The sequence below is a fragment of the Molossus molossus genome, unplaced genomic scaffold (assembly GCF_014108415.1).
Source record: "Molossus molossus isolate mMolMol1 unplaced genomic scaffold, mMolMol1.p scaffold_m16_p_10, whole genome shotgun sequence".
In the NCBI taxonomy this organism is placed as follows: domain Eukaryota; kingdom Metazoa; phylum Chordata; class Mammalia; order Chiroptera; family Molossidae; genus Molossus; species Molossus molossus.
In genome coordinates, this window is record NW_023425345.1 from 76,607,726 (window position 1) to 76,634,758 (window position 27,033).

The 27,033-nt window shown below is 52.2% G+C and overlaps 1 protein-coding gene across 2 annotated transcripts; it reads left to right on the forward strand.

Annotated features, from left to right (window-relative positions):
• Window positions 1-2,803: 2,803 nt before the first annotated feature.
• On the forward strand, window positions 2,804-24,990 carry ZNF385A (zinc finger protein 385A). 2 transcript variants are annotated; one of them, XM_036251424.1, is made up of 8 exons: window positions 2,804-2,861; window positions 9,824-9,960; window positions 18,311-18,421; window positions 20,123-20,285; window positions 22,453-22,695; window positions 23,035-23,204; window positions 23,428-23,523; window positions 23,673-24,990. In XM_036251424.1, the coding sequence occupies exons 1-8, from the start codon at window positions 2,852-2,854 to the stop codon at window positions 23,901-23,903; spliced, it is 1,161 nt and encodes a 386-aa protein (XP_036107317.1). In that variant the 5' UTR covers window positions 2,804-2,851; the 3' UTR covers window positions 23,904-24,990. The 2 variants fall into 2 exon arrangements, with proteins under 2 accessions (XP_036107317.1, XP_036107318.1); XM_036251425.1 differs by lacking the exon at window positions 2,804-2,861 and adding an exon at window positions 8,649-8,737.
• The last annotated feature ends 2,043 nt before the right edge of the window (window positions 24,991-27,033 follow it).

A 27,033-nucleotide genomic window follows, 5' to 3' on the forward strand; every position in this document is an offset into this window, starting at 1 on the left:
TTTGTTGTTCCACTTATTTATGCATTCATTGGTTGCTTCTTGAATGTGCCCTGACCAGAGATCAAACCCACAACCTTGGTGTGCCAGGACAATGCTCTAACCAACTGAGCTACCCAGACAGGGCCAGGACTATTCTTATTAACTGAGGCTCCTGCCGGACAATGCCTGCATCACCTCATAATCTCTCCTGGAGATCAAGGCTGCTACACACTCCAATCTGTGACTTCTTGATAATTCTGTACCTCTGAAAGAAACTCCTTCCCAGAACCCATAAATGAAGAGGGACTAACAAGGAAGAAGAGACCTGATGAGGTAAAGAGCCGCCCAGTATTTCCAAGGATAGCAGCTGTGGCATATAACAAGGCACTGGGAATTCTCAAGAAAAGAAATCCCTACTCCTCTTCTTGAGGGAAGGGTGGGATTGGCATCAGCCAAACTTTATGGGCTAGATCTGAGACTCCTTACACCATTGTGAGGAGGAAATGAGGGGGAATGGACTTTTGAGTATTGGGCTGGAGTCATGGGTGTGTCTGTGTCGTGCCTGTAACTTTGAGTCTCACAGTGACAAGGTCCTTTACAGTATAAGGAAGCAATTCCTCAGCTTCAGAAACGCTGCAGATGTAATCTAGCACCAGCCTCTCTGTCCCTGAACTGTAATTCTCAGGCTCTGGTCTGCTTCCCCTTCCCAATCACCCAGCCCCTCCAGCTCTGTGTGCCTCCCACCTTTGAGACTTGAGTGATCAGAAGGACATAAGGGGGGGGGGGCTAGGAGTCCTGGGCCCTTTCCTTGTCTGTTGGTAAAGATGGAAAGGGGGCCCTGGGAAGGGAACAGAGCAGCTGAGGGTGCAGGGAGGGGGAAGGGCTCAGGAGAGGCAGCTGGCAGGCGGGAAGCTGATCTGGGGGTCTCAAGTTTCTTGACATCAATTAGAGCAGCCGGCCTGGGCTCATTAGTAGCCTGGGGTGCAGGGCTCATCAATAATAAATTCCCCACACACACTACCCCCCCCCCCAGCTGCCTACAAGGTCACCCCGCCCTTTACCAGCTGCTTGCCCTTAGTAAGCTAAGCAACCCCTGCTGAGACCTCCCTAACTCAAGAGTCCCCAGAGCAGTATGAGAAGGTGGACAAGCTGAAGGCAAAGGGGTCTCTGTCACCAATCAGCCACACTTGGTTCTAGGAGTCCACCAAGGAGGAGAAAGAATGGGAAGAGACAAGGAAGAGTGTATGTGTTAGGGGTGGATAACAAGGTCTGGGGAGAAGCAGACTGTGATGTTAGGGTTGGATGGCATGGTGGTAGATCAGATCTGGAGCAAGGAGACCTTCTCTGATGGGCTCAGGGACCCCCACATTCTCCCCAAGGTCAGACTTGAATAGCAAGGCCACAGTACCCTAAGATCTCTGGCCTCAGGATCAGAGCAAGACCAAGGCATTGGTAACCCCACCATTCTCTTGCCTTTGAGCTGGAGCATCTTGGCAGGTGCAGAAACAGATCTTCAAACCAACCAGTTCAGAGGAGTGAGGGCAAGAGACTGTGGAGGCTCAGAAACAGGAATTTGAACTTTCTGTATTTTCATTAGCCATCTAGTCTCAACTTCCCTGCTGAACCCAGGAATGCTAGTCCCCATTCCCCTTCTTTTCCTGGTATTCCAAGATTCCAGTCCTGCCACCTTTCCGCTGACTTATTCCTTCCTGCCACCACCCTCCCTAAATCCTGTGTTCTGGTTCCTAGTCACACCTCCTTTCCCTCTCGGGTTGGTCTGATGCTGGCTGCTTGGCATTATGGGAAGGCCTGCCACCCTCCCTCTTGGGGCAGGTACAGACAGGTCCAGGCCACAGCAGCTGCATCCTCCCCAGACACCTCACAGACTCACAGACTCCCTTATGCTGGCATCCCCATTGCCTGCCTTCAGCCAAGTCCCTTTGTTGGTCCTTAGAATACATCCAGTGTCCTGTACTGCGCCTCCCCCGGACATACATTCTGTCCTATCCTCCTTCCTGCCCTCCACCTCACCAAACGCCTCCCACGGGTCCTCTTCAATCCAAGTTCACCTTAGTGGGGAGTGCTCTGGGTTCAGGCCCTGGATAGATACTCCTACCCCCACCACAATTCTTATCATCCCTACAAAGTTGAGCCTCAGTTCTGGTTGCCCTCAGTTGCAAGCTTCTATTTTCACCTTTTTGGATCCATTGATTACAATCTCTTCACTCAGACCTTCCCTAAGGACTTAGGCATTTGTACCCCAGCCATAGATCAGCCTAGCAACTATCTTCAACCCCACATTTCACCTGAGACCCAGCCCCCAGGTATCCTGCTCTAAAGTGAGAGAAACAAACTAGGACCTCAACCATGTTCTGTACACCACCCCCACTAACGCCCAGCCCATCATTTTGGAGATCAAGGCAACCCCCCCCAACCCAGGGCCCATCTCTCCCCAGAGTACTTAGACATCCTCCACCCCATATCAGTCCATGACCACACTTCCCGCCCTCAGACTCAGCCCTTCCCAAGAACCCAGGCATCTTCGTTTCCAGCTTCCTCCATCACCACACACCATCTTCTAGATGTCTCGTTCCCCAGCCCTGGCTGTAGTGACACCGTAAATCCAGGAGACCCAGGGGCAGCAAATAGAAAAGAAAGCGGGAGGGAGAGAGAAGCCGCCAGAACGCCCCCTCACGAAGCCCCGGGTGCCCGGGTCCCCCCTCCTCCCGTCTTCACCTGCTGCGGGCTCCGCCCCCGCTCCGCCTTGACCGGCCTCTGCTCCTCCCCTGACTCCTCCCCTCGTACCCCCAGCCCGGCCAGAACGGCCCCCGGGACAGAGCGACGCGGAACCCCGGGCGTCTGGGTCCCCAGCATGATCCTCGGTGAGTGGGCTCTACAGCTCCAAGCTCCAGGCTCCTTGGTCCCTCTCAGTAGGTCACCGCCCCCCCCCCCGCCCCCAACCTCCCGGCACCGCGGTGACTGCGGCCGCCCGTCAGCGACCGGTTCCCCCTCCCCCTTCATCGTGCTCCACATCTGGGGTCCCCTCTTCCCCTCTTCCCCACGTTGCCGTTTCTCCCTATAATCTAGGGAGTGCTAAAGGAGCAGACAGAGCTAAGTGAGACCCCCTCCCCATAATGATAATATTGCGTATTCATGAGACTCATGAATATTATATGACCGTCTACGAGAGGCTGGGGGAGGGGGCAGGTCTTGGCCTGGTGGAGTTGAAGGAAAGGTTCTGACCCATCTCCCCCCACCCTTAGCTCTGGCACTCCGACATCCTTCTGGGCCCAGGATAAGAGGGAAAGGAGGAAGTAGGGGGAGGACGGGGATAGCTTCGAGGTGTGTGTGGTGGGAGGTGGGAACCTGAAGGCTGGAGATTAGGGGGCTGGGGAGAAGAAGAGGTGGGAAACTGTCCATCCCAGGGCCCCTGCGGTTCAGATCCTGTCTCCGCAGCCATCCTGCCCCAACACGCCAGAACCTGCCCCTCTCTCTCCCTGCTCAGGCTGCCTGGGCCCTTCCTTCCCGGCTTCCTTCTTCTTCCTTCTACCCCTACCCCACCCCATCACTGCCTGGTTGGGGGGGGGGGGGTAGGGGAAGAACCAGGAGAGGAAGGGGCAACGGAGACAGTAAGGATGGGGGAAGGGAACTCCCGCGGGGCTCTGACAGCCCTTCAGTCACAGCCACCCCATCCTCATGACCTACATCGGAAGGGAACCCCGGAGTGGGGGAGGAGAGGGACAGATAAGCTGTGTGCTGGACTCCTCATCACCTGGGCTCCATGCCCCTCTGCCTCCAAATAGTCTGCAGGCCTGCTCTATCCTCTGACCTCTGACCTCTGCCCTCTGCCCTGGCTAGGTCAGTTCCTGGGCCCTGTTTATGGTGGGAGCCCTGCCAACCAGGCCCAGACACCTGTGGTCTCCCTGCCCATGGTCCACTGGGGACACCTGGCTCCATGCTGGTGCCCCAGAGTTTGCTTGGCTCCTGCCTCAGCCCCCTGCTGTTTGTGTCCTTGGCTCTTTTGCTTTTCTTCTCTCTTTTGACCCCTGTTGACTTCCCACTGTCTTTATTCCCTTCTTCACATCTTCCTCAATCTCTGTCTCACTCCCTTCTGAATCTTGTCACTCTCTCACTACTTTATGTCTGACTGTCTCCACCTGGCTCTCCATTATTAAATGAATGAGGAAACCAAGGTGTCACTAATGGTTGCCTGCCTCCTTCCAAGAGTATCTCTAGCAGGGAAGAAACTCTCACCCATCTATGAAGACTACCCTAGAGTGATCCTCACCACCACAATTTGGACTCAGGTCCCCAGAACACAGGCTCCACATTCCTCAGACCTGTGCAATCCCCGTATCCTGGCCCCACCCTGGGCACTGGCCCCACCCTAGGCATGAGGCCCAGAAGCAGTACATGTTTGTCCAGAACAGGCCAATGTGAGCCATACTTCCCTGGTCCATAGGCCCTAAAGAGGACCTCAGAGACCTGCTCAAACCCAGCCAAGATCCCACCCACAGGAAGAATGCCTAGATCCAGCTGGACCCCCACCACATCTCCCTGGAGGACACTGTAATTAACTCTCTCCTGTGCCCAGCCCACAGAAGGATGGGAAACCTGGTGTCCCAGGCCCATACATCTTAGCCTTCTTTGAGGAAAGAAGGGGAGAGGGAAGAAACTGCCAGCTTGGGCTCAGGGCCCCCCCCCCCTCAGGGCCCATACTAAGGTTCTCAGGTTCTGAATGCTGAGGTCTACTGAGTCTGTGTGCATGGTGGCCCTGCCCGGCAGGAAAGGCCCAGCCTGCCTGCTCAAGATCTAGACTGTGGTCCAGGTTTAAGGTGGTGATTTGGGGCTCAGGTTCCCTGTTTCAGGTCCCTTCTTACTGTCCTTTCCAGCTGGGCCCCTAGTGTGGTAAAAGGGAAGCCATTGAAAGAGGCCCTTTCTTGTCAGTTTGGGAAGATGTCCCAAGGTTTTCTTTCTCTTTTTCCTTCCTGGCCACCTTCTCCCTTTGGCCCTGCCTCCGCCCACATCTACCCCAGGGTTATTAGGGATGATGTTTTGAGTTGTTCATAATCATCCCCTTGTTGCTTTCATCTTCAGCTTCAAAGCCTTCCCAGCCCTCAGCCTGCCTCTTGCCAAAATGAGGAAAATTGAGGCAGAAGAGAACATTTACATGGGACTAGCTCAAGAAGGCAAGACCCAGAGTTTCAGGGTTCTCCCCTCAATCTCCAATATTAGGCATTTCTGGGGAGGAGGAAGAGACCAAAAGACCTGAAGTGAAAAAGAGATGAATTAGAGAAGAGATCCCAGTTCAGACCTTAATCCAATTTCTCCCATGGCCCAGAGTCTAATTCCTCTGCCTTTTTTTTTTTTTTTTTCCCCTCACCTGAGGACATTTTTCCATTTTATTGTTCAGATAGAGTGGAAGGGAGAGAAAGAGAGAGAGAGAGAAACATCGACATGAAAGGGACACGCCGAGTGGTTGCCACCTGCACGACCAACCAGGGCCGGGGACAAACTGCAACCGAGGTACGTGCCCTTAGCGGGAACCGAACCGGGGACTCTCGGGACCGCAGGCCGACGCTCTAACCGCTGAGCCAAACTGGCCAGGGCTAATTCCTCTGCTTTCTACCACCTTGGACCCTAATACAACGTGCAACCCTTTCCCCCCTCCCATCCCTCCTGATACCTCTGTCTAATCTGTCTAATCCTGGCCCATTCTCCAGACCAATACCAACCCACAGCATTACCCTAACACCTTTCCTGGTTCCTATTCCTACCCATACTCAGCCACTCACTGGGCCAGCTCATGGCAGACACTTTAATTCTTTACCACAAGTGCTTAAAGCCACAGACCCAACCTAACATAACCAAGGGGTTGGGACTCTGACCAGGCCAGAATTTCTGGGGAAGAGAGGAAGAAAAGATCTCAGTGAGATAGAAGGAGTCAGCTGTGGCTTGGTGCTGGAAGGAAAACCTGAGCAGTCAAAATGTCTAGGGCAAGGTAGGGCACAGAAATGCCCGGATGGATATCCATCCAAGGGTCTGAGAGTTCTCCCCTCTAAAGTTCACTGAGAACCATCTTTAATAAAGTATTTGGCAGTTCCCCACAGAGCTGGGTGGGGCTCTATCTGCTGGAGGTAATTACTCTAATGAGCTACCCTCTGGAGTGGCCTGTCCCAGCCAGGCCCCAGTTCCTCCCTGCCCTGCCTGACGTGTGTCACACACACACTCCAGTTTGCTCTCCACACACTCCTCCAAACCTGCCTGAAGCTCTCACCTAGTCAAATAACAGAAGCCCTGAATTTCCTACCTCATTTCCTGCTTCCCTAGTCTTTACTCTCACTCCTGCCTTTCCCCCCTCCCATCGCTAGTCTACCCAGAAATATATAGTACTTGAAAGCCCTGTGTCTAGAGCCAGACACACAGATTCAAACCCCTCACTAGCTGTGTGACCTTAGTCAAGTAACTCCTCCTCTCTGAGCTGATTGTCATCATCTATAAGATAAGGATTAATTTATTTAGCAAACATTTATGTATTGAGCTCCCTTATGGCATGCCAACACTTTACATGAATTTGTTCAGTCCTCTCAACAACTCCATGAGGCAGGTACTGTTCTCCTTTGACAAAGGAGAAATGAGTACAAAAGAGTCTGAGAAATAGATAGTCAACCAACTAGTGAACAGCGGTTCCATCCGCAAGGAGACATGTATGTAAAGTGCTTGGTATATAGTGGCAACTATATTCCTCAAAAAGTGGAAAATAGTCCCCGGCCCCAGTTGGGGTTGTGTGGGTGGCAGCCACTCGATGTGTCTCTCTCACATCGATGTTTCTCTCTCTCTTCCTCTCGCTCTATCTGAAGATAAATGTAAAATAAAAAATGTCCTCGGGTGAGGATAAAAAATAAATTTTAAAAAATGGAAAACAGCCCTGGCCGGTTTGGCTCAGCAGTTAGAGCATCGGCCTGCGGTCTGGAGAGACCCGGGTTCGGTTCCCACTAAGGGCATGCACCTCGGTTGCAGTTTGTCCCCGGCCCTGGTTGGTTGTGTGGGTGGCGACCACTCGATGTGTCCCTTTCACATTGATGTTTCTCTCTCTCTCTCTGTTCCTCTCTCTCCCTCCCGCTCTACCTGAACAAAAAAAAAAAAGTGGAAAACATTATTGTTCTCAGAAAAAGGGTGGAGGAGAGGACTGAATCTTGGACTACCTGAAACCAAGAGCCCTGCTTCTGCCCATTCATCCTATAAGCTGCCTGCCGTCTGCCCCTCTGCCCACCTCACTTTCTTCCTTCACTCTATCCTCATTTCACCCCTTCCCCCCACTCCCCCTTTCCTTCCTTATCCCCCTACTCCCAGGGCTCATGTCAGTGGAAAAGACGAGTTGCTGGCTGTAGGAAACTGAGTGGCTGCTACCTGTTTTCCTCCAATCCCAGGAAGTGCATGGAACTTGCTCTCCCCTTTCTCTCCTTGAACAAGATGGAAGCCTGGATGGAAACAAGATCTTTCCTTCCGAGTTAGACTGAAGTCCTTTGGGGTTATGTAGCAGAGGAAGAATTTGCAGAGTGCAACAGACCTTGGTTTAAATCCCAGCTCTGATACTTATAAGCTGTGTGACATCAGTCAAGTTTTTTACTTCTCTGATCATCAATTTTTTTTCATATGTCAGATGGAACATATGGGGGTATCGGCTACCCCCATAGAATCGTCACTACCTCAGAGACTGAATGCGATAATACTCAACCCGGGAAAGGGTCAAGGAGCTGAGCTGCTGTGTCTCTGGTGCTCTGGGGAGGGGCAAGTGCCTGCCCCAAACCAGCTGCTAAGTGAAGCTGCTGGGTGCCTGGGACTCTGGGAGTGCTCAGGTTTCTCTCACCATTCCTGATGCCACCCGGGGGCTCGTTAAGGCTGCCCTGGTCTTGTGTGCCAGGCAGGAGGGTGTGGGGTGTAGAGAAGAGAAGCTATGAGGGGACAGACCAGGGAGGGGAAATGGTTGAATGACCCCATTAGTCTGGCTGTCCCTGTCTATCTCTCCCTGTCTTGCTCTCTCTGTTTTCTGTTCTTTGGTCTTTCTACCCTAGTCTCTAGCTCTGTGTCCAGCTTTTCAGAAGTGTCCCTGTTTTTCTCATTTCACTCTCTTCCATCTCGCCATTGTTCTCTATCCTTTTCTCTCTATGTCCCCTTTCTCAGTCACTTATTCCTGCTTCTGTCAGTCTTTTCCATTCCCTGTCACTCACTCTTGTCTGTCTCTCTCTCGCACCTCTTCCCCTACTCCTTCCCAATTCCGTGAGAATGGACCCTGCTTGTACAGAAAAAGAGGAAATGGACACAGGGTATATAGACCCCCAGATGCCCAAGGGCCAAAGCCAAGCATCCTGCCCTTTCCTTCAACCTTTAGACGCCTGGAGTCCAAGCTACTCTCTCTGCCTCAGGCACCATGGCTACCCAATCCTAGCAGTTGGTGGAAGAGACAGACCCCTCCAGACCTTTCTGGACCAGCTCCCTGCCCCCAGCTGTGCCTGAGCCCTCCCCACCCCCTCCCTCTTGCCTGCCTCCGATTCCCCTAATCCCTGCTCCCCCGCCCTCCCCTCTGCCCCACTTTTGCAGGACTCTGATTGGCTGATTCTACTGACTGGACTGGGGGGGGTGCTGGCAGGGAGAGGGCAGGGGGCAGAACCAAGTGAAGGGGACGCTGTCAGGCCCAGGCCCCTGGGGGGCCAGGGGCAGGCCACTGCCTGGGGGCAGCAGGCACCAGAAACTGAAGGTATGAAAAGAGGCAATCTCTGTGAAGGGAGCAAGAAAGGATCTGGGGGACCCTGTGCCCCAAAAGGTCAAGGGAAGACGGGGCTAAGCTTGCAGCCTCCTGGGTTTGCCTTTGTTCCTGGGAAACCCTGTTGCTGACAGGGGCTTCACTGGAGCAGTGAAGGGCAGCCCAAGTTTCCCAACTGGTGGACAGGGAGGTTGAAGAAGGGAGCTGGGCCAGCAGAAGCCCAGAGGAGTCCTGAGAGCCTTTGGGCCACCCCTGTGGAGCGGGGCGGGGCTCCTCCCATGGCTCTGGAGGGAGGAAAAGAAGGTTTGAGTGGGGAGGGGGTAGTGGAGTGGCTGGCCTGGACTTTCATTTCCCCTTTGGGTTAGACCAAGGCATTCCCCTCCCAGAGGCCAGGTCGTAGTTCCTCTTGCGGAGCTGGAGCTGGAGCTGAACACTCCGGGTTAGACAGAGGAGCTTATGGGGGAAGACAGGAAAACCGGGGACACTGGCCCTGAGAAAGGGTCCCAGGCAGACTGCCTCCCAGAGCAAATGCCACTCACCTACTACCCACCCCCAGAGGTGTTGACAGTTAATTAAGAATTATGATTGGGACAAAATCATAACTCTTTGGGGAGCCTGAAAGATTCAGTAGCCCTCCTCCAAATCTAGGCCCCAATGTTCCCCTCTGGGCAATGGGATGAATCTCCCACCTGACTGTTCTCCAGGGGTGAAACCCAGCTTTGGGGATTCACTGGGGGAAAGCAAAACCAAAAGAAGGGAGAAGCCAGGGGCTCAGGGTTCCCAAGTCCTGTTGGTCCAGCAGACAGTCTGCAGAGGTCTGTGCCCTTCCTGGGTCTATTTAATGCCTAGTGGTCTTGGAGGAGGGAGCCTAGAGAAAGGGGAAGTGAAAACCACCCAGAAGGGAAGGACTCTTCTGCACCCTCCCCCAGACCCACAGGGCACAGTGCTCCATTGCTCAGGAGCCAGCAAGCAAGGGAAGTGTGTGTGCATGGGTCATACTCCTGAGTGTGCAGCCCCAGCTGGGGAGAGGGACTGATGGGCTTCAATATTTCTGTCTCACATGTTTTCTTTGCCCTTCAGGCAGCCTGAGCCGGGCAGGGCCCCTCCCTTTGCTACGGCAGACCCCCATCATGCAGCCCCCACTGGACCTCAAGCAAATCCTGCCTTTCCCACTGGAGCCGGCCCCCACCCTGGGCCTATTTAGCAACTACAGCACTGTGAGTAGCAGCCTGCCAGCCCTCCCCACCCTCCTGTGACCTCAGCTCTCCCGCAGACCCACCCTTGCTCTCTTTCCTCTTTCCCTTGCGTCTAATTCCTTATATTTATTTATTTATTTATCCTCACCCGAGGATATTTTTCTATTTATCTTTAGACAGAGTGGGAGGGAGGGGGAGAGAGAGAGAGAGAAACATCAGTGTGAAAGAGACACATCAATTGGTGGCCTCTCGCAAGAACCTGACCAGGGCTGGGGACCGAACCTCAACCGAGGCACATGCCCTTGACCTGAATCAAACCCGTGACTCTTTGGTCTGAGAGCCAATGCTCTAACTGCTGAGCTAAATCAGCCAGGGCTCCTTATCTCTTTTTAGAATCCCATCTCCTTTATTTCTAGTCAATTATAAGTATTATTGACTATCTGGTATATTATTCATAACAATACAATAATAGCTAGTATTTGCTGAGGTCTTGCTATGGCACCTATGTGCTAGGTGTTTTATAAGATTCATCTCATCTAGTCCACCATCTAGAAAAGTATCAAGACCTAGATTGGAGATAGTGACTACAGGGAGGTGGGAGGGGTGATAGGATATCCATAAAGACAGTGATATCCAGAGAGAGGGAATAAGCAGGGGCATAAGTATGCCTCTGTAAGTTTTAGTTCCATAAAGTCCACTACTGGGTGGGTATGGTCAGTGGGGTGAGTCTTAGAGGGCTGTTAAAGTTGTCTAGATTTAGTACTTTATGAAGTAGAGAGTCATTATTCAGTCTTGAACAGGATAGTGACTTGGTAAGAGCAGTGTTTAAGGCCCTAGCCAGGTAGCTCAGTTGGTTAGAGAGCTGTCCCAATATGCCATGGTTGTGGGTTCAAATACCGCTCAGGGCACATACAAGAATCAACCAATGAATGCATAAATAAGTGGAACAACAAATCGATTTCTCTCTCTCTCAAATCAATCAATCAGTCAATAAAAAGCAGTGTTTAAGGAAGTTGAGTGGAACAGCTGGATGGATGGAGCAGAGGCTGGAGGAAGGTGGCCAATTAGGAGGCTGTCCCAGCAATGTGGGCCTACAGGCAAGCCTGGGGTGCCAGACTAGCTGGTGTTTAATGACAGAGGCAGTGTGCATAGAGAAGAGGGAGATGGGCAAGATATTTCCAAGGAAATTTTGACAGACCATGGTGACCAACTGGTGTTTGGGGGTTGGGGAGAAGAAAGAGGATGAGTAAAGGATGACTCCAGGGTTCAGGACTCTGATTGGGAGGAAAAAGTCACCTTGACAGGGTCAGAGGGTTGGAGGAAGAAGCTGATCCAGCATGAGGCAGCTGAACTCCCTTTAGGAAATGGTAAGCTGGTATACCAGTGGAACATTGAGCCAAAAATGTGCAACAGTTAGAATTTGGGGCCTGGAGACTAAGCTAGACCTAAAGGTTTGAGGGAAGTCAACCTTATTCAATTCAAATATCCCACCATCAAACCATATTCAGCTATGAACATGTATTGAGCATCAACTATACACCAGGCACTATGGTAGATGCTTCTATACATGCTTTCTTTCTTTCTTTCTTTCTTTCTTTCTTTCTTTCTTTCTTTTTTTTTTCTTTATTGATTTTAGAGAGAGAGGGAGAGGGAGAGAAAGAAAGAAACATTGATGAGAGAGCCCTGGTCAGTTTGGCTCAGCGGTTAGAGCATCGGCCTGTGGTCCAGAGAGACCCGGGTTTCGTTCCCGCTAAGGGCACATACCTCGGTTGCAGTCTGTTCCCAGCCCTGGTTGGGTCATGCGGGAGGCAGCCACTCGATGTGTCCCTTTCATGACAATGTTTCTCTCTCTCTCTCTCTTTCCCACTCTATCTGAACAAAAAATGAAAAATGTCTTCAGGTGAGGATTGGAAAAAAAAGAAACATTGATAAGAGAGAACATTGAAAGTCCACCTCTTGCATGCCCCCCACTGAGAATCGGGCCCACAACCTGGGCATGTACCCTGACCAGGAATCGAACCAGCAACCTCTTGGTGCATGGATCGATGCTCAACCCCTGAGATACAATGGCCAGGCTATGCATGCTTTCATTTAATCTTCACCACAACCCAACGGTAGACATTATTAATCCTGTTTAACATATGAAAGACAGAAACTAAGGCTCAGAAGGGTTTAGTAGTAATTTATCTAAGTTGACACTGTATTGCCTAAGGTATGATTTGAACCTATAGCCTGTGACTCCAAATAGAGTTCTCTCAATACCACAGCTGCTTCCTCCAAACTTCTTCCAAAGAATCCAAACCAACATTTGCATTGTACTTTGAAGTTTACAAAGTGTTTTTCCTATCTCAATCTTAATAGCAATCCTATGGCTTAGCTGTGATTTTATCCTAATTACTCAGAAAACTGAGTAATTACTATAAGCAAGGCACTGTGCTAGATATGATGGAGACATGAGGGTGCATATGATATAATCCAATCTTGAAAGAGCTCATAGTCAGGGGAGAAATATAGACATGTATGCAGTAATCTGCAATGCAAACCAGAGGAATAATTAATAAATATTGTGAAACAGAGACTAACAATGATTCAAATGAACAAAAAAAAATTATTTTGAGCACCCACTATGTGCCGGGCACTGTGCCTGGTGTCAAGGACACAAGACTCAGTTCATGCCCTTGTGGAACTCACAGCTTAGTAAGAAAGATAGCAAGTTAACAGTTACCCTATAGTGTGAGAAGAGCTGTGTCAGAGGCATTCAGCTTGTATGGGAGCTCAACAAGGTGTCAAAGAAAGTGCCTATTGGACCAACCTGAGTTAAGCAGGAGAAAAAGAGAGAAGAGGAAAAAGGAATTGAATTTACAGCAGGTGACATATAATCTGGGCTTTGAAGAATTAGTAGTAAGATTTTAAAAGGAGCCTTAGAGAACATTTCAAACAGAAGCAGATAGCATGAACAAGGTCTAGAAAAGAGCACTTGAGAAAGGGCAACCGATTGGACGTAACCAGAGCAGAAGGTGCTGGGAATACCATTCCCCATCTAAATACCTGATTTACGCTTATCCTCAGGTCTCCTATCATTTCCCCGTTTTATAGATAAGGAAATAATGACCCAGAGAGGTTTAATGACTTGCCCAATCTCACAAAGCTACTTAGTGATTCCCATGGATAATCCAGAGTTTCTAACTCCCCCAAGGTTCATCGCAGAGCCCTGGCCAGTGTGGCCCAGTGGTTAGATTGTGGGCCCCACACACCGAAGGGTCTCAGGTTCAATTGTCAGTCAAAGGCACGTTCCTGGGTTGCAGATTAGATCCCCAGCTCAGGTCGGGCCCATGCAGAGCCAAACAATTGATGTGCTCTCTCACATTGATGTTTCTCTCTCTCTCTTTCTCCCTCTCCTTCCCTCCCTTCCACTCTTTCTAAAAATCAATGGGAAAAATAACCTCCAGTGAGGATTAACATCAACAACAAAAAAAGATACCAATATAGTACCAGCTTTCAAGGTTGTGAGTGAGAATCGTATCACATAATCATAATGCCCAGCACAAAGTAAATGTTCAGTTAGTGTTAGCTGCTATGATTATTATATGATTGCTATTATTTTAATTTAGCCTTGAGAAATAAGCATAATTGCATAGTGGGAACAGGAGGAGGCTACAGCAAAGGAAGTGAAGGAGCCACTGGAGGGGTTGGAGACAGAACCATAGAACCAAATTTCCTGCAGAATTCTAGAGAAGCCAAGAGAGTTGACTGGTGGGCTGCATCAATAGTGTCTAATTCTGCAGGGGAAGGAAGACTACAGAAAAGCTGCAGACAGGTCTTTGGCAGTACTGTGCAGCAGTTAAGAATATGGCTTTGGAGTCAGGCTGTCCAGGTTTAAATTCAAATCCCAGTTCAGCCACTTCCTAGTTTACGACCTTGAGCAAATTATTTAACCTCAGTTCCCTCATCTATAAAATAAAGATAACAATAGTACTTAGAATAGTGGTTGTTAAGATGAAATTAGATAATCCATGCTAAGAGTTCACAGTACAGAGGCTGGCACATTCCAAGGGCTCAATCAACATTAGGTGGTGGTGGTAGTGGTGGTATTATTATTTTTTATGGCAGAGGCTCTTTCTCTCCCTGGACTAATACCCCAGATCTCTCTCCTAATTGGGCAGTTCCTACCCCCTTAGACTCCTCCCTGCATTATGTGTCCTTCTGCCCTTGGACATCCCTCACATCTTCCAAAAACAGCCTCTATCTACACCCAGTCCTCTGCTTCATTCAGAGATCCAGAGATGAGAGAGGGAATCCTAGAACCTGTCCAGAGAGAATGAAGAGGTGTCTAGGGGAGTGGGCTGCTGTGCCCTCCTGCCCCTTGTCTCCCCCCACCCCATGCTGCCCCCACTCGACCGCCAGAGGGCAGCAAGTGCACGAAGCATAAACTCTTAAGGAACCTGGTTCTCCAGCAGGTGGCGGGCGAAGGAAGGAGGTAGGAAGAGGTTAGGAACCAAGTCCCCAACCTGAGGTGGGTTCTGCCCAGGGCGCCTGCCCGCATCTCCAGTCGTTCAGAGGAGTCACTGAAAGAGCAGTGTCTGTCACCTGGCTACCTGGGTTCGGTTTCCGATCGCTAGTAGAGAAAGTGGCATGTAAAAGGGCACAGGGCCCATGTGTAGAGGGAGCAAGGGAAGTATCCTCTGGGAACTCGAAAGAGAAGCTGTCAGCAGAGCAGAGATGGTTAAGGGGGAAGGGATGAAAGAAAGGAGAAATGTCAGAGCTAGAGAAACAGGGTCATCCATAGGCTTGGTGGGGACACTGGACTCAGCAAGGGTCTCCAGTGGAGGAAAGCAGAGGTCATCTAGTCAATGCCCCATCGCCAGGCCGAGTGGCCCCTTACACCATGACTAGGTCTTCCCTGAAACTAGTGTCTGAACATGAATTTTCCCTCCTCTTTTCGCCCTAGCCCCTCTTCATCCCTCTTAGACTCCCTATTCCCGCCCCGCCCTCGGCCCGCCCTCAGCCCCGCCTCCGGGGCGGGGCGGTCCCCGACCAGCACCGCCTCCCCTTCTCCAGGCCCGCCCGGCCGCACAGCCCGGAGCCACCGGGCAACCAGAGCCGCTTCCCTGGCCTGCCCGGCCGGCCAGGCTCGAGGCCCCCGCCCGGGTCCGACACCCCGGGCCATGGAGCCGCGTCCCCCAGGGTCCCGCAGGGTAAGCCACCCGTCCCCTCCTCTCTCCCTGGCTCCCTCCGCTGCCGCAGCGCCCCCCACCCCCACCCCATCCCCGCCCGCCCCTGCGGGGCTGGCTACCTCTCCCTTCGCCCGGTCCTCGGGTTATCCGGCCCATCCCCCACAACCGGCGCAGCCCCAACCAATCTCTGGGTCCCAGCTGGCGCCCCCAGACTGCTGCCACCATACTGGATACCCCAGACCCAGCTTTTCAGATCCTTGGAGTCCCCCAATTCTTCAGACATCCCGTCAGGTCCTACACCTACTGTGAAATGACCATGCCCCTCAGATCCCTCTTATCCAACCCTGACCCAATCCCAGTCTCTCCTTCCCAGCATCCCTCCCCCACCAGCTTCCACCTGCTCTTTAGACACCCCCTAGCTCCTTCTCTTTCCTTTTTCTATCTGTCCTGACCCTCAGGTCTTCCCATCGCTAAGATTCCACCCCCTTCCCTTTTTGCCTTTACTTGGGGGGATGGGGAAGTAGGGTGGTCAAACAAGGGGCAGCAGGTACCATCAGATAAAGGGCAATGGAAGGAAATATAATCATAGCCCCCCCTCGTGTTCCTGATCTGGTTTCCCCCCTTCCCTCCCCCTTGCCCATCCTGATTCATTATTCCCCAGCTTCAGGGAGCAGTTCCCCTTCATGTCTGCTGTTGGAGGGCAGGTGGAAGGGGGACCATTTTGTGGACCTTTCCAGGCAGTTCCTAGGCCAAAGTCACAGGGAAGGGCTTCTGGAGGGAATGGGCTCTGGGAGATGTTGGCCTTCTCCCTTCCCCAGAGAGCCTTCATCTAGGTCACCAGGGCCTTTTGACCTTGGCCTGAAGCAGCTCTTCAGTGGCTCACATTCCACCTGCGCAAGGATTGGGCCCAGGAGCCCTCATCTTCAGCCTGGTGTCTCCTCAGTTCTTGGAGGAGAGGGTGGGAAGGACCCACCTGACTGGGTTGATGCGTTCTTCCCTGCCCACCCCACCCCCTAGTTGGTATTTACAGACTTAAACTTGAGGAGTGGGTTGTGCAAGAGAAAAGGCTCTAACCCTGGAGGAAGGACTCAAGTAAGGCAGGGACCATTCTCAGGGGATGGATGATGGGATAGTCAGCCCACAAGTTATCCTCAGGTCACAGGGTCCTCAGCTACTCAGGGGAGCAAGCTAGAGTGATGGGGTGGGGCATAGATAGAATCAGGGGCCTCCTCTCTCCCCTCTCCATCCCACTCCTCTCTCCCTATTATTTTAATCTACTTAAGTTTCCTGGCCCAGATTGGGTTTCTGTTTGGGCTGACTTTCATTCCCCACCCAGCATGTGAGGAAGCCCAGGGACTGAGAAGAACCCTGAGGCAGAGTTGGGGGTGTCTCTGGGTAGGAAGGACCAAAGCCTGGAGACTGGCAGCTGAGAGCAATCATCTGTCTCCTTTTTCTGATTAAAGTGTGTCTCCAACTTTGTCTGTCTTTCTTTCTGCCAAACACGTCATACATTCACACAGATAAACACACAGCTGAAGATTACACAACCTGGCCATCCATGGCATCAGCAGAACCTCCGACACAGAAATGTTGATACATAAATTATATACACACAGCACATGGCACTCTTTCACACTCCACCCATGTACAGATTGATCACAGCCTGCCTAGACACACACACACACACACACACACACACAGGCACACCCATTCTTCCCACTTGGCTATTCCTTGATTAGATCCTGGGCTTTCAGGAGGTGAAAGTGAGCCACTGAGAGGGGCTGCTTCCAGCCAATGGCAGACAGGCCAAGAGGTTGACACTTGTCAGTCGGACTAGTTATCTGAACGTGGTCATGGTTCCTGCCTCTACCACTACCAAACGGGGCAGCACGTTTCACAGGGATGCTAAAGCCCCTTCCCTGACATTACCCCCACCAACCAGTGAGACTACTCTGGAGAGCAGAGGGAAGACAGGATGTTTGTGCTTTCCAGACTTGACTCACCTTTCCCCCTCTGCTTCACATTCCTATCTCTCACTGGTGTCTTACTTGGACCATGAAGTCCTAGGCACAAGGAGGGGCTCAGCTGAGGAACTGAGGACCACTCTCCCCACCACCCACCCCCAGTCCCCAGCAACTGTTTTTAACTTGATCCTTCCACCTGAAAGATAAGGTTTCAGCTCTAATTTGACTCCATTTTTATGAGAAGTCCAGGAAGATCACCCAACCTTCCTCAGCTTCAGCTACATTCCAGTCTCCCTTCTCCCTGGCTGCTAGGGGCCAGAAGGGAGGAGGACTGTGCAGGGAGGCAGGGTTTTTGTTTTGTTTTGTTTTTGCCTCTAGGCCCCTGGCTTCATCCCCTGATAGCAGAAGGCCTCAAAGAGAAACTCCCATTCTCTCCCCTCCTCATGTGAACTCTTGGCAGGAGACTGCAAAGACATCTGCTGACCCAGGGTTGGGGCAGAGACTGTTTCTAATCCCGCCCAGCCCCACAGCCCTGCCCCAGAAGCCCTGTGATCTGGGAGAGAAAGTTCAGAAGATCTCTGGGCTGCCTCATACCCACCTAGCTTCTTAGGTTCCCCCACTTATTCCCCATTATTTGCTAGAGCCTTCTACTCTCTCCTGAGTTATTTTACTCCATTTAGAAGCTATTGCCTTAAAAAGGTCTAGGGAATATGTTAAGGTAACCTGGGACCCAGAGTTGGGAAGCTAGGAACATCTGGCTCCTGGGACCAGAAGCTTGACTTAGTAGACAGTCTTGCCCTGGAGTGGAGGCCAAAAAAGCCTTAATTGAAGGCCCTAGGATCTGGAGTACTTTGAGACTTCCTGTCAGTGTGCCTCTAGTGGATCAGCCTAGCTGTAGGAGATAGGCCAAGGTGACAGAGTTGGATTTTCAGGGTATGATGAACTGAGACAGGAGTCCAGGTTCAAGCTCTCCATTAACTAACTCATGGTATGACCTTAGGCCAACCACTTCTACTTTTTGTCTACTTGTAATGGGCCAGTCGGTTCCCTTCTAGTGCTGTGAAGATTGGGCTGGGAAGGAATCAGGGAGGACTGAGACTCAGAGCCCGCAGGCATCCTGAGGGGTAGGGAGGAGGATCTGGGGATTTTGGTTCAACCAGCTGCTGCCACTGGGGGGATGATGGACATGAGCTTGTGCTGGGGCTCCTGGCTCACCCCAGCCTGCCTCCACAGATGGACCCTGTACAGAAGGCTGTGCTTTCCCACACTTTTGGGGGACCCTTGCTCAAGACCAAGCGGCCCATCATTTCCTGTAATGTCTGTCAGATCCGCTTCAATTCTCAGGTAAGAAACCCAGCCACCCACCCACCCAATGGGTGGAGCAGGGGCAGCCAGGAGATATTGGGGGAGGACATAGACTGGGAGCTCCGGGTAAGGGGTAGGAATTACGGGGATATCAGGGGAAGAGCAGGGAATGGGGTACTGTAGCTGGGCATGAAATGACAGAAGTCACTTGAGAAGTCCAAGAGATGACTATATTTCAACATGAAGTAGACCAGTCTGCTAAGGCTAAGCCCTGTGTATAGCTGGCTCAGAACTTCTTGGAATGCAGGTGGCCATCATTGTCTGGGTGGGAATGTAGCCTCTGGCCCACTGGTCCTTGGGCGCAGAACTGAGTTAGGTTATTGGCTCCCCTGCAGAGCCTGTGTCCTCCTTGGCCTCTGCTGAACTCTTCCCCTGGCCCATCCACTTCCCTTTAACCTCCTGGCTTCCTCCTCTCCACCCTCTCCCTCCAAATAACATTCAAAGTCTGACTCCCCATTCCCTCCCTTGGGACTTTTCCATGGGGAGGAGCCAACAAGAACTCAGAACTTAGGTGTCCGGCCTCCCAGATTTACTCTCTCCAAGGCTCCCTTGGGACTTCTGTGTGGGTCTAGAGAGGACTTTGTGAGGTCCGGATTCTAAGAGCAGAGCCTCATTCTGCTGAGTATGGGAAAATAAAGCATGTTCTGTTTGTCTACCCAGTGCACACAAATACACACCATGCTGCCAGGCTCTGCACACACAACCCCCACCCCTGCGCTGTCATTCTTTTTCTGTCTATCCATGCCTTTTATTTCTACTCTATTCCTGTCTGATGACCTTGTAGCTCCAGAATTGTGTGTTCTTAGCAGGGGGTACACATGATGGGGGTGGGTGTAGCCAGGACCAACCCAGCTTTAGTCCTCCCCTTCAACTCAACCCCAAGCATCTTCTCTCCCAACCCAGGCTCCACTCATTGGTGGAGGGGGGAAGACCAGAGGCAGGCATCCCTCCCCTCTTTTTGCCCTCCCCATCCCTTCCAAACCAAGTGGTTCTGTTTTGACAGCTGTCTCTGCTGCTTTCTCTGTCTCCAGAGCTGGGCTTGGGGCCAGGGTCCTCCAGGGTGTCTGCAGAGGCTTCAGGGAAAATGAGACCCAGGGGGCAGTAGTCATAGTGTAGAGCCCAGACCTCAGAGCTTCTGGGACTCCCAGACTGAGGGTAGAAACAGCAAAGACTGGATCCTAGAACCAGGGGATACAGGCCCAGGGTCTAAGAGGTTGCTAACTGGTTTGATTGCTAGGTCCTTCAATTTAGGATTTTTGGGGGGGGTGGGGAACGTGCCCCCAGCGGGAACCGAACCCAAGACTCTCTGGTCCGTAGGCTGATGCTCCAACCGATGAGCCAAACCGGCCAGGGCTAATTTAGGATTCTGTAGGTATGGAGTCCTCCTCTCTCACCTCAAGACTAAGTGGGAAGCCTGAATCAGCAACCAGGCCCTGGGTGTGGTAGTAGGTGGAGCCTGGGCTAGGTAGGGATCCAGGTTCCCAGAGACTCAAACTTGAGAAGCCAGTTGGAGTCCCAGGAATAAGTAGGGCTCCTGGCATGGGGCTTTACATCTCACTGGTGTAGGCAGAGATTTACTGCATCTTGCTGGGACCACCCCAGGACTTGAAAGAGCTCTGTGGGGAAAATTGTCAGATGAAAGGTAATCTCAGTTTCCATTTTCTTTCTCCATCCCTACAGAGCCAGGCTGAGGCACACTACAAGGGTAATCGCCACGCCCGAAGAGTCAAAGGCATTGAGGCTGCCAAGACCCGAGGCAGGGAGACTGGCATCCGGGAATCTGGAGACACAGCTCCCCCAGGCAGCAGCCCCCCAAATGGGGATGGTATAGCCCCTGGCCCAGGTATGTCTGATGCCCCTACATTCTCCAACTGATCTTGTCTCCTCTGTCCTTTGCCCACTTCCCAGAACTCTCCTCTGCTTTAATCTCTCTCTTTCTCAGCCCCCACCTCACCCCTACCCCACCCAAGGTGAGTCCTGGAGCCAAGTATAGTGATGCAAAAGTTCCATCCTGTCACCCCACCCCCCAACCCCAGGTCCTCTCAACAGAGTTCCACTGTCTGTCCTCTCCACTGCCAATGACTCAGAGAGGGGCTAGGGTGAGGCCACCTGGCAAACTTCCTCAAGAAAAAAGAAAACATCAAATCCAGGGAGAGGCCCCTTCATCTTTGGGAAGAGGGACAGGGGAGGGAGTCAGGATAACTGAGGGCCTGCCTAATGGGGCCTCCCCTTAGGTAAGACTGAAAGTCCAGGAAACCCACTTTTTGGATAATCTTGGGTAGATTTTTTTTTTTACCCTTCTGGGCCAGAGTTTTCTTTCCTGGGAAATAGGGGAGTGAAACGTTAAGATCTTTGATGTCTTTTCTCCCAAATGGCTAGTGGCCATCTTCAACTATATTCCCAGCCAAGAAACTGGAAAGAAGGAATATCATGACTGGAAGATACGAGCCACCCCTATCCTGGGGCTACCACATCAGATGTCAGTCATGGCCAACCCAGAGAGACCCAGCAGCCCATTTCCTCCTTATCCTTGCCTGCCCTTCCTGCCCAATCCTAAGCAAAATGAGAACCAAGCATCTGTACCACCAGCTTAGAAACCAGCCCCCATCCCCCCACCCCCGTCTCAGCGCAAGTAAGCTACATGCACACATACTATCCCTCAGATGCACAGATAGGGTGGGCAGATGAGCTGAGTTCTAACTGTCCTCTGGCTGCTTCTTAACCTAATCATCTTGGGTAAATTTGATAACATCTCAGTAAAAGGGGGATGATAGTGGTGGTAGATAACATTTCTTCAATAGCACTGTTCTAGGTGCTTTATGCATATTACCTCATTTTTTTCCTGTTGTATCTCTCTACGGCAGCAGTTCTCAACCTGTGGGTCACCACCCCTTTGGGGGTCGAACCACCCTTTCACAGGGGTCGCCTAAGACCATCAGAAAACACATATTTCCGATGGTCTTAGGAACCGAGACGCCGCTCCTCTGTCCACCTCTGTCCACCTCTGTCCGTCTCCAGGCGGGTCCGCACACATGCAGATACGCCCACATATAACATGAGGAACTGTATTAAAGGGTCGTGGCATTAGGAAGGTTGAGAACCACTGCTCCTTAGAGTCTAAGGAGATAACGATACCTGCCCTGCTTTTGTAAGCCATTAGTCCTATCCAGACTGAGATGTGAGTGTGCTGTCTGGATTGAGATGGAGATGAGTGTCAGAAATGAGTAAGTGAAATAAAGGGAAATACCACACTATGGATAAGCATATGGACCCCTGCAGGGGTCAGGAGGTCCCCTCCCACCAACTCCCTACCCCCATGGCCAGGCCAGCCTCCTCATGACCCGGAAACTGGATCGGAAACTGGATCGGCTGCTGGAGTAAGAATGGGAGCCGCTAGAGTTTCCCCTGTACAGAGGCCAGAACTCAGTGCTGAGGCCTAGGGCCTGTGCATCTTTAATCGAGCCATGAATTATAGAGCAGCCCACATCCCTGTCTCTGTCCTCTCCGGTTCTGCTGTTTCTGTTTTCCTTTTGCTATGTCTGTGTCTGTCTCTCCCAACCACTCCTTGCTCATCCTGTCTCTGTGCCTTCCTAGAGTTCTTTGGCATATGCCTCTCTGGGAACTGGGCAGGACTCTGGGAAGGGGGCTGGCCACGTGGGAAGCCCAGGCTGGCTGGTAGGCCATTGAGGGGTGAATCCTTGTTCCATGCCTCATCCCCTGGCAAGGCTGGCTAACAGCTTCATCCTGAAGAGGTCAGCAGTGGGGCTGGACCCCCGCCCCTCCCCTACCCCTCACTATATGGAGAGAGCCAGGCATTGCAGGCTCACACCCAGCCCGCTACAGCTGGACCACATCTGGCTCTGGCCCAGGGCATGAGAGCATGCATGTTGTCACAGGGTGGGGACTCCTGGGCTCTTGCCCTCTAGGAAATGGGGGTGGGTCTCCTCCACATAAAGAATCTTCTCCAAAAGCCACTTGGGGTGATCCCTATGTCTCTCCCCCAACAACAGTTTCCATGGAGAACGGACTGGGTCCAGCCCCAGGATCCCCAGAGAAACAGCCTGGCTCCCCATCCCCTCCCAGCGTTCCAGAGACTGGTCAGGGTGCAACCAAGGGTGAAGCAGGGACTCCAGCCTCAGTTTCCCTGCCTGGGGGTAGCAAGGAAGAGGAGGAAAAAGCCAAGCGGCTGCTCTACTGTGCTCTGTGCAAGGTGGCAGTGAACTCCCTGTCCCAGCTGGAGGCACATAACAAAGGTATGGACTCCCCTGCCCTGACCCCAACTTCTATTCCCTACATCCTAATTCTCCTGGCTTCTAATACCCCTCCCTATACCCTCTAAGACCTACCAGCTTATCTCCCTCCCTAATTATCTCCACCATTCCTTAGTCCCTACTTCCTCAGTCCTCCTCCCCACCTTACTTATTTAACCTATGACTCTCCCCTGACCCACCCTGTGCTTGGGTAGGAGGATCCCAAGGGGCTTGGAAACCCCACACACTTGATGCCTCCCATATTATAATTAGGAATGTGAGTATTTGAGGCCTAGTAGGCCTGGAGAATTTTCCTCCACTCTTTACCCTTCTGGGTTTCAGGTACTAAGCACAAGACAATTCTGGAGGCCCGAAGTGGGCTGGGTCCCATCAAAGCTTACCCTAGGCTGGGGCCTACCACTCCTGGGGAATCAGAGGCCCCTGCCCAGGACCGAACCTTCCACTGTGAGATCTGCAATGTCAAGGTCAATTCGGAGGTCCAACTGAAACAGGTGGGTCCAAGGCCCTTCTCAGGAATTCTGGGGAGTTCCACCAGCTAAGAGGGAAGGGAGAACAGGGAGTTTGAGTGAGGGCTCTTCTACAGGGTCATCCCTTAGCTTCACAGAAGGGGCAGGGCCAGGTACTTGGGCTGTGATTACCGGTCTTATGGCCCTGCCTCCTGGCCTTTGCTCCTCTCCTGGGGGCTCACAGCCCCCTACCTACTTACCCCTGCAGCACATTTCCAGCCGGCGGCACCGAGATGGCGTGGCTGGGAAGCCCAACCCACTACTGAGCCGTCACAAGAAGCCTAGGGGTACCGCAGAGCTGGCGGTAAGGCCCTGGGGGATGGAAAATTCGGCAACGGGGGAAGCGGTGCAGGGAGGAGAAAGGGACTCGGGCACCTGGGGAGAGGTGGAGTTTGCTGGGCCGAAGAATGACTTTTCTTCCTCTCTTCCCGCCTCCTCCTCCCACCTCTGTAGAGCACGTTGACTTTCTCCAAGGAGCTGCCCAAGTCGCTGGCTGGCGGCCTGCTCCCCAGCCCCCTGGCGGTGGCTGCGGTAATGGCAGCGGCAGCAGGCTCCCCGCTGTCCCTGCGCCCAGCTCCAGCAGCACCTCTTCTCCAAGGACCGCCCATCACCCACCCCCTGCTCCACCCTGCCCCTGGGCCCATCCGAACGGCGCACGGGCCCATCCTGTTCTCCCCCTACTGACCTGAACCCTTAATCCCCTCCCGTTCAATGCCCCCACCTTCAGCCGGGACCCAGGCCTCCGGGCTCCCAGCCCGCCCCTCCTCCCGGCACTCCCTGAATGATCTCTCTCCTTCTCCCCCCCACCCCAGGTACGGGGTTCCAGGAAAGGGGAGGGGTAGTGGGGGAGGGGGGCTTCAGAAGGGGGGGAACACCCCAGATCTCAGGGAACCCCGCCCCCTGTCCTTTCCTCTCCCCTAGAAAAGGGGGGCCGTCTCACCCCGAGCCCCCTTAGAGACACCCCCCTCCCAAAAGCCATGTCCATCCAGCCCTTACCCCCAAACCTAGCACAAAACGGGGTTCACAAGCCATGGTCGGGGTCCGGGGGGACAGAAATGGATTTTCTTGGCAATAAGCGGACTCTGGGACTCTGGCCCCCTACCCCAAAATTGAAGCGCTTCCGTGAACACCCCCATCCTCTACAGGGGGAGGGGAACAGGCGGGATCCCTCATAGCACTTTGGTTTTACCGCCTGCAACCTCACTGTGCCCGCCCCGCACCATGCTCCTGCCCCAGGTCTAGCTGGGCCTATCGCAGAGGGCAGCACTTGGAGGCATCTCTGGCACTTGGGTGGGACCAAGTAGATGCCGGTATAGACCCTTCCCCTCACCTTCTTCCTCCCCAGTTCGGATTCCATTCTTTTCACCAGCACCCATCGCCCAAGGGGTACCGAGGGGGGCAACGGGTGTCCAGTCCAAGCCCACCCCCGCCTCGCCTTCCGCAAAACTGTGAGCAAAAAGCAATAGAAGCCTCGCCCCATCCCTCCCCCTTTCTGCAGAATTAGAAGTCTAGCCTCCCCCATCCCAGCTCCTAGACCTCATGGCTGTCCCTTCCCACCTGACACCATAGTACAACTCGGGCGGGGGCATGACCTCCCCCCCACCCTGGGATTTCCATATTGTCAGCCCTTCCTAACCAACCCGGGAGGGGGACAGTCCCCCACTGGCCTTCAACTCTTTCTGCTTGATAATGTAGCAACCCTGGCCCCCCACCCACGTGTTTCCCTTTCCCCTCTCCCTGACAATAAAGTCTGGATTCGTTGCCCTCTGTCTCCCAGACTCAGACTCAGTCTTTGCCCGCTGTGTTCGGGAGCAGTAACATCGGGATATGTATCTGTATGGTGAGGGAAACTGGCACGCAGGAAATGGGACCAGAAGAAGGACGGGCGTTAGGGAAACGGGGTGGGAGGAGGCAAGATCTGAGGCTTGTGCAAAGTGAACACACCCCCACTCCAGTCCAGCTCTAGTATAAACTTGGCCTTGGGAAATTATTCCGAGCCCAGGTCTCAGATTTCGGCCACCACTGTTGAGAATTCTCCGCAACTCCACCAGGCGGCGCCAACGACATGAAAAAGGAGTCTTTCCTAGTCTGACTCCTGTGGTGTGTCTCACGATTCTAGATCGCGACAGGTCTAGATCCAGTCTCAGACAAAGGAAAGAATCAAGGCTTTTGTGCCTCTGGTGGAAAACCCACGCCACAGACACGCAAGGCAGAAGAAGTGGGAGCAGGAAATGGGCATCTGAGCTCTATGCTCTGCTTGGCCCCATATAAATAGTGTCCTTGGGTTTGTCCCTCTCTCTGGACCTCTTTCCCTATCTGCAAAATGAACAGGTTTGAGTCTCTTAAAAATTTATTGAGACTTCACCTATCCAAGACCAAAAAACTGGGACTGTGCTATTTACAGATATGCTAGAATACCTTCACATGTGGTCCCCTAAATAGTCTGTAGGACAGGAGAGCACACTCTTTTCTCTCATATAGTGGGGAGGGGAGGGAGAGAGGTCTACTGTTTATCTCCAGAATTTAATTCAACCACACACTCCCAAGAGTGTGAGCCAGTGACTCTGTGACCCTTCCCTCTAGCCCTGCTGGATGACAAAAAGATCAAAGAAAAAAAGGCCAGACTAGCCCTGGCTGGTGTGTCTCAGTTAGAGTGTCATACAATACACGGAAAGATCACAGGTCAGAGCACATACCTAGGCTGCAGGTTCCATCCCTAGTCTGGGTGCTACGAAAGAAAGGCAATCTGTTGATGTTTTTCTCTCTCATCAATGTTTCTCTCTCCTCCTCCTCCTCCTCCTCCTCCTCTTCCTCCTCCTCCTCCTCTTTCTTCCCTTCTCCCTTTCTTTCTCTCCAGAATCAATGAGAGCATATACTCAGATGAGGACAAAAAAAATAGGCCAGACCGGAACCCAAAATCACCATGGGATCCTCCTGAGTTGCACTTTTGCTCATTTCCTCTCTTTACCCCTTTCTCAGTCTTACAGAAGAAAGAAAGAGGGAGGAGGATGGCTGTTAAAGAGGAAGTTAAAGAGGAAGGAGAGGGAAATAGGGGCCTCCTGAGTCTGTCACTATGAAGTCGGGGGTTGGAATTTACTTTTGGTTCAGAAGTGAGCACAACAAGGAGTTTTTGGGTTTGCTTGTCTATTTTATTTTTGGCCTTTCTAGCTCAAAAAAAAAGGCAGAGACTATATATTCAGAAGTCTCGACCTGTAGGAGAGTAGGTGGAGAAAGACCGGGGCTGGCACATGTGGTGAGAGATAGTGGCTAGGAGAAATTGGGGTTAGAGGGTCAGGAATATTAGCATCCTCCACAACCACCTCAAACCTAGTCTAAAACTGAATTTATGATTTACCTCTTCCCTAAACCTGTTGTGCTCCCCACATTCCTTATCATATTAAGAGCACCACCAGCCACCTGGAAAACTGGGATTCATTATGGTCTTCCCTCTTTCTAACCCTTCATCTAAGGAGTCACTAAATAAGTCCTATTTGTCTTCTTAACAACTTAGAGATCCTAATCACTGTTCTCTATTCCCACAACCACTGCCCTAACCAAGAATGGCTACATAATTTGTGGAGTCCAATGCAAAATAAAAAACCAGGGCCCCTTGTTTAAAAATAAAAAAACCTCAAGACAGTGACTGCTGAACATTAAACCAAGCCCTGGACCTTGGCCCAGTGCAACGACACAGGTAGCAGGCCCATGAAGCTGACCCTGGCCCTAACTCAGGCCCTGTCCATCTCTTGCCTGAACTGGTGCCTCTTTATTGCTCTCTCCCATTTCTGGCCTGCATGCTTCCGCTCCTTACTCA